The following is a 7,360-nucleotide window of genomic DNA, read 5'->3' as shown; positions in this document are numbered from 1 at the left end:
TATTTATATGTAATTACAAGTGTTGTTAGAGTGTTGTAACTAACTTCTTATGTTGGGCTCTTAGCTTCGGGTCTCCTTCCTTTTGGGCTTGACTTTGTTCGATAGATCCCGGATGTTAGGCCTAGTCCACAATGTTACAGTATGGACTGAGTCCAACTGTTCGATCTGATGCTTCCTTCGTAGGTCAAATCCGGCCCACTCTATCTTCTACATCCTCATACACACACATATATGTGTGTGTGTGTGGAAAAATCATTTTCCAAAAGCCATCAAAGGATACGAAACCATCCCAATTCATAAACAAATTTCGGCCCAATATGGAATACGTTTCACTCTTCTTAGAATAGCCCATTGCTCTTGTTGGTGCTATTTTCGGCCCACATCCCAATACAAGCTAGCATAGCATTTACACCATTTTCTGGTCTATGATCCTCATCATCGTAATATTTTGTTTCTAGTTTTCTCAATCCATCAATTAGGTCTTCAAAGTTGGTCTCTGAAGTTGTATTAAATTTGGACTGTTTTCCACTAAGTATTTATGGTCGAACCACGTTATAATGAATTCTTCTCCGAAAATACATGAATGTAGTATACTTACTTGCTCAAATAATTTTTGAGTGAAAGAAAACTTAGATCTAAAGCAACCCATTTAATCATAGTTAAAAGTGGGTTACCTCATTTTAGCGTCATGTTTAAGTTGGATTTGGGTTTGGCCAGAGAGGACCTAGGAGTATCACACGCGCCGATAGGACGTACCCAGAGTGCAACGGAAACAAAAATGGTGCAACCGGATGGCGGTTCAGGTTGATTGAACCGGCACCATGCCCCACTCTAACTAGTGCCAAAAAGTCTATAAAAATACTCGTCCATGCAGGCACGGACAATTAGTGGGGACAATTGCCCCCATACTGTGATATATATATATATATATATATATATATATATATATATATAAAAAGCAAAGTCCTCTATCTAAATATTTGTTCTGATGGTTTTCTCGTTATATTACGTTAGATAACATAAAATAAGGAGAAAAGTGGTTTAGGAAATTTTTAAATGAGGGAAATAGTGGTTTTGTTAGATTAAGAAAGTGGAAAGATGAGTCTGTATGTAATAATAGTACGATTAGATTATATCCAACTGTTACCAAGTATACTTGGTGTGGATATATATATATATATATTTTTTCATAGTGAGTAAGAGACCACCACTTATACATATATATATATATATATACACTCCATTTCTTTCAACAAAAAAAAAAAAAATTTCCTTAATGTTTATAGTAATCCATGGCACCATGTCAATATTGCAAATAATTTATCGTATTTGAGAGAGTACAAGCTCAGAGTTTGGTTCGCAGCTTCCGCCATCACCTAACGTTATTTCAGCAGCTATTTTTCTAAGTGTGCGATTGCCATGCGCGTCTTGTTGTTTTGTCGTAGAAGCCTTGTCTATATCTAATAAAGAAATTTGATAATTGAATGAATAAAAGTTAATTCTCAGTACATATATTTATAATAATAAAAAACATAAAAGAAACCTAATAGTAAAAGAAAAATAATACTAAAAATTAAGCTAAAAATAAAGTTTTTCAAAAAAATAAAATAATATCAATGCGTTGTTTTTATCCAAAAAATACTATTGGTTTTGTCAAAAATGGACTTATCGAATTGCTTGTTGAACTATTCAGAATTATGTCATACATCAAGTATCCACCTTTTAATGTATAGCTGTCCCAAAATAATTATCCCAATATAAAATTTATAATATTTTCAATTTAGTTGAATTTATAAAAATACGTAGGCCCAGCATAAATAAATTTAATAATTTATTCAATATCAATAAAATAAAAAATTATTAAAAAAATATTTAAATTGGAACCTAGGAGTATTTAAGTTTATGATTTTCCTTTTGATCATTGTAGAAACAGACAAAAGAGACTAAATAGTGATGCCTTATTGGAAGATATATCTAGCTAGTAATTTTATTTTTTTTATTTTTTTATTTTATCTAAAGCAATGGAGATTACACAATTCAACTAAACTAAGGCCAAATCTACCCATCTTATCTCCATATATATATATATATATATAATAGTAAGATAAGATTCTCTAATGTAACAAAATAGTTTATGAAAACGAGTCACATTATAGACAGAAGAAGTTCTATTTTACAAAATACACCAGCTTTTATTATAAGGAAAACCAGAGACAGCATATACCACATGGGAGTTTCTCTGGTATCTTATTACAAGGTAGAAATATTTCACAAGATACAATACCAAACCAAACATATGGAGGTACGTAGCACACGCACAGTTCACACAGTAGGAAACAAGTTTGTGTTGTCTTTCCCTACTTGAATTGGCCTCTCTAGCTTTAGCAGGGACAACACAGAGCATCCATATATTATTCTCACATAACTAGCATATAGAATATATAATTACAGTGGCTAGCTCAAATGTTGGATGCTCCAGCAAATGGCTGAACATATACTCCGATGGCATCAACAAAGTCTCCGGACCTTCCGTGGAATCCAACGATCTTCCCAGTGGTTTGAGATGAAGAAGAATCGAAAGACTGTCCTTGTCTGTTACCAAATGGTCCATATGTTTTTTTGTTGCTTTTAATTTCAAGGGACCGAACAACAAGAAGATTATATATCGTACTGTAATGCCCACTAATTGAAAGCAGATATTCATCAGGGTAGTCTAGTGTGATCTGCAAGAGTAAGATAATTGATTAATGTTGACATTCATACTACTTAAAAGAAAGAAAGAAATTAATGCATTAATGAGATATATATATATATATATATATATACAGTGGGAATAGACTAACCGTGTGTTTGGTACCGCGTTGAAGGTTACCATGCTTCTCAGACCATTTGGACTTTCCATTGTCATCATATTCAAATTGGATGGACACAATTACTAAGCCATCTGAATATATTATTACCTGCTTCACTCCACTGTGCTTGCCATCATCCCATTCATCTCCGCCAGGCCCACCGAATGGCCCGACACTAACAGGGGATGGTCGGGACAAGTAATATGCACCAATCGCATCCAGATGAGAACCAGATCTTCCATGGAGTCCAATAATTTTGCTTCCAGCATAAGGTGCCGGAAACGTGAAATGGTTCCCAACTTCAGTGCCAAATGGTCCATATGTTTTTTCGTTGCTGTGAATTGTGAGTGATTGAAGAGAAGCAAATGCAGTTTCCGAACTATAGTAGCCCGAGATTGAAACAAGAAATTCATCTGGATAGTCAAATTTAACCTACAAGAGTCCCATTGACAAAATTAAGAATGATATATACCTTTTTATAGCCAAGTAATAATTTTTTTTTTTTTTCGAGTTGTAAGTTATTAAAATTGAATTAGCATAACAAATAAAAAACTCAGAAAGGAGAAAATTTAACAATATTCTCACAAACACCTCACAGTTTATATATATAGCCAATGAAATTCTTAGACCAAATAAATGTATTGGTTCTTTACATGCCTCGCCAACATTTATTCACATGCCAGAAAGTATTATATATATATGTGCGTATGTCTGAATAAAAATTCTTTCGATCTAGTGCACCTGTAAGCTGCAGTGTGTAATGGGAACTACTGAGTGTGTCGCTGAATGCATGTTGCTGAAAAGGTTTTTCTCATGTGTGTGTGTCAAATACTAGCAGATATAATGAAACTATCATCCCCACAGAAGAGGTTAAGAATTCAAGTCTCTAATGGTAGTGGGACAACGAGTAAATGTATGCTAGCTTTAACTTACGAAAAGAAAAGAAAAACAGAAAAATTAGAAAATACAGAAATAATCGTTTGTGTGTGAAATGTGAATATATATATTTATATATATATATCAAATGGAAGACAATGGACAAACCATGTGATTTGCTCCGCCGATAGTTTCTCCATGCTTGTTAGACCATATTGACTGTCCATTCTGATCATACTCAATTTGTATAGAGTTAACCATTACTCCGACATTTATGATAATCTGCTTCACTGTTGTGTGAACACCATCATCCCACTGATCTCCACCGTAGCCTCCGAAAGGCCCAACAATCGTTGGTGGTTGTTGGTATGTATTTGAGAATGACTCAAAATATGATCCAAAGGAATTAAGATACGAACCAGACCTTCCAAGGAATCCGACAATCTTGCCATCACTTATGGTTGGAAACTTGAAATATTTTCCCTTCTGGGTGCCAAACGGTCCATACGTTCTTATATTGCTTTCAATGGTGAGAGATTGAACAGTATCAAGAGCAGAATCTGAACTATGGTAGCCCCAAATTGAGCGAATATATTCAGACGGATAGTCAAGTAAGACCTATAATAGTTGATTGACACACGAGAAAATTTTTAGAAGAGATGTACCAAATGGTAACACAATAGAGAGAATGGAAAAAATTACAATCATATCAACCTTTACAAAGTCTTGGTCACGGTTAATATCACATAAAAGAAGGCACGGTTAATATCACATAAAAGAAGGCGTGTTACTTTGTAGGTAGAGTTCAAAAAATAACCCCACCAATAGGCTCTCGCCTGGATGGTACGTACAAGGGGGAGCTTTTACAAAATCTGAGAGGTTCAAAAATAAATAAAATAATATATTGTACATATTTGCACATATATATAAATAGAGAGAGAGTTTTACTTGATTCCTGTTGAGGCGTCACTTTCCACTAGTTTTGTGAGTTAGTCAAGGCAAAGCCCTTGACAATCCCGTTATAGAAAAAATATATTTTCATATATATACTCAAATTACATACATATGTTCCAAGGAACGGGACTAACCTTGTTTTCACCTCCACCATTACCACCATGCCTCTGGGACCATTCTGACGCTCCGTTCTGGTCATACTCAATTTGGATGGAGTCGATCACTATTCCGGAACGTATTATTAACTGCCTTATGCCGGTTTTCCTTCCATCATCCCATGGATTTCCTCCATGGCCTCCAAATGGACCAAAAGTTACAAGGTTGTACGCCATATATGGAACTCTGGGATATATAGATTGCCTGTCACCATGCCAAAATTTGCAAGAGAAAGATATATTATCGAAGCTATATACATATGTATACATATATAATTTACATTGTATGTAGACATGCCATACGAACATAATTAAGTAGAAAGGCCTATTTGATCAAGATCCTTAATTAAAAGAAACAACTAGCTAGGTACCAATGTAATTGAGAATGTTTACCCAAAAAAAAAAAAAAAAACCCAAAAAAATGTAATTGAGAAAGAATAAATTTAAAAAGTTTGCATAATAAATTCTTCTTTTATATGTGCATTCTCATGCAGTATGTTTAATTTGGATATAGTACTATATATGCGCACGTGGAAGAGCTCACCATCTGCTCTATCTTCAATCTCTTGTATTACTATTGTGTGTGTTATTTGCAGAAACAAAACTCGAATCCTACTCTAATTATCTTCTTCGTTGTTTTTTTATCCGATTCCATTCATGTACTTCCATGATATTTTCCCCTTCAACTATTGTCATGTGCCTCCATGCGTTACGATGGAATAACCTCTTCTTAATTACTACTCCATTATGGTAGAATGAACTAATTAAGCCATAGCGGACAATAATAACATATATATATATATATATATACACACGCACGCGCACACACATATACAGTACATTGCTAATTATGCGATTACATATATATATGCATGCATGGAAGAGATCATTATATCAACAAAAGATGCCACCCTTAATTAATAATATTTAAAACAAACAAGAATGGGTCCAGTGTATTTAAATGAGATGAGCTATTTCTGGGAGGGGGCAAAGAAAAGCTACTACTCAGATGCTAGAAGTGGAAGAAATGAAATGAGGGGAGCAAAGCGAACATTAATTACCTACAAGGAAAGAAGGAAGAGTTGTGTGCAAACCAACGGAAGATAGCATGGGTATATATAGCCATTCAATGGGTCACATCACATGAGAAATTCTACGATACCGGACTATACTATATCTTCGAAATTTTTAAATCCTGATATTATCTATTAAGTGAGTCTTATCTTATTATCATATTCAAGTCTGGGAAGTCTTCGGGATACAGACTTCAGTACCCTTCAGATATTTTAAATTATATATTTTGTGTCGCACATGCAAATGTGATGCAAAAGAGTAATTAATTTAAACCTGTTTGGCATGCGTTTTATTTTTGTCTAAAATAAAAATAATATATTTGTTGTAAGAGTATTTTGAAAAAAAAATCAAAAATATTTTTGTGAATAATGTTTTGCTATAGAAATGTCATAAACAAAAGTATGAATAGTTATAGTTATGAGCCATAAACAGTTGTGAAAATAGAAAAAATAATTTTTTAGTATTTTAATTTTAAGTCACTATTCACAAATTATTTTAACATTATGTAAAATAAAACAAAATCGCACTAAATAATTTTTTGTTGTCAAAGAGACACTGTAATCGCTCAAAAACAAAAATAACATCAGCAAAACGTGCACCAAATGAGGGTTTATATATATATATATATATAATAAATATCCGCATGGTACTGTATATAAAAATAATAATGTGGACATGTGGTGGGGCCGACATATCAATTGAAAACAAAAGTGGAAAATGGTGTAATTGTGTAATGATAGCATGTGTTTTTAAAAACAGAATTGAAAAGCTAAATGGACTGGAAGGAATAATTGAGTAGCATGTGTCAAGCAGATATAATCAATCAAGCCACCGAATAGAAGACTTGTGGAGACGAGGGGATCACAACAAACACATGCCAATTAAAATAAGAACAATGTTTTCTAAGAGAAAAAAATTAGTGGTGCAATAAAATATCAATAAATGTTAAATTTTTTTAAAAAATAATAATAATTATAGGGAATAAAAATTTATTTTTTCCTCTTTTTCTCTCTCGCGTAGTAAAATATAATATTTCTATATTTTGAATTTAAAATCAAATAATATTTTTCGCTTTAATGAATCGGACAATGTGAGTCATGAGTTGAATTGATCAATGTCGATATCTTCATCTCATGACAAGTAATTCACCATTTCACCGCTGATAGCCTTTGAGTTCGTACTCCTCCACATCGATGTCGTCCTTTATGGACAGTGGTAGTGGTGGACTAATATATCGCTCATGTTCATCTTCGGTGGTGTCGTTTTATGGCTCCAGCAATGAATTCAATTCCAGATCCATGATACCGAGTTGGAATTTGGAACAATACCATGGAACTCATACGCCGGTGGCTTTTAGGAAGAGCCGATTGAATAGCTTACAGATACTTCCTGAAGTTTTTATTGCTAGAAATAATCCTTGTTTTTTTTTTTTTTAACTTAAACATATGT

General features: G+C 33.4%; 1 protein-coding gene across 1 annotated transcript; it reads right to left on the bottom strand.

Moving 5' to 3' along the window:
• Positions 1-2,166: 2,166 nt before the first annotated feature.
• On the bottom strand, positions 2,167-5,972 carry LOC132312494 (jacalin-related lectin 3-like). The gene is made up of 5 exons (XM_059810873.1): positions 5,899-5,972; positions 4,817-5,042; positions 3,897-4,346; positions 2,844-3,284; positions 2,167-2,723 (listed from the first exon to the last, which is right to left on the bottom strand). Exons 1-5 carry the CDS (start codon positions 5,961-5,963, stop codon positions 2,460-2,462), a joined length of 1,446 nt encoding a protein of 481 aa, XP_059666856.1. The 5' UTR covers positions 5,964-5,972; the 3' UTR covers positions 2,167-2,459.
• Positions 5,973-7,360: the final 1,388 nt, after the last annotated feature.

Source organism: Cornus florida, unplaced genomic scaffold, assembly GCF_030987335.1.
Source record: "Cornus florida cultivar Cherokee Brave unplaced genomic scaffold, ASM3098733v1 CherokeeBrave_3.0.0_Hap2_Chr01, whole genome shotgun sequence".
Lineage (NCBI taxonomy): Eukaryota > Viridiplantae > Streptophyta > Magnoliopsida > Cornales > Cornaceae > Cornus > Cornus florida.
The sequence above is the reverse complement of the archived record's forward strand: the minus strand, read 5'-3'. Positions and strand labels throughout refer to the sequence as shown.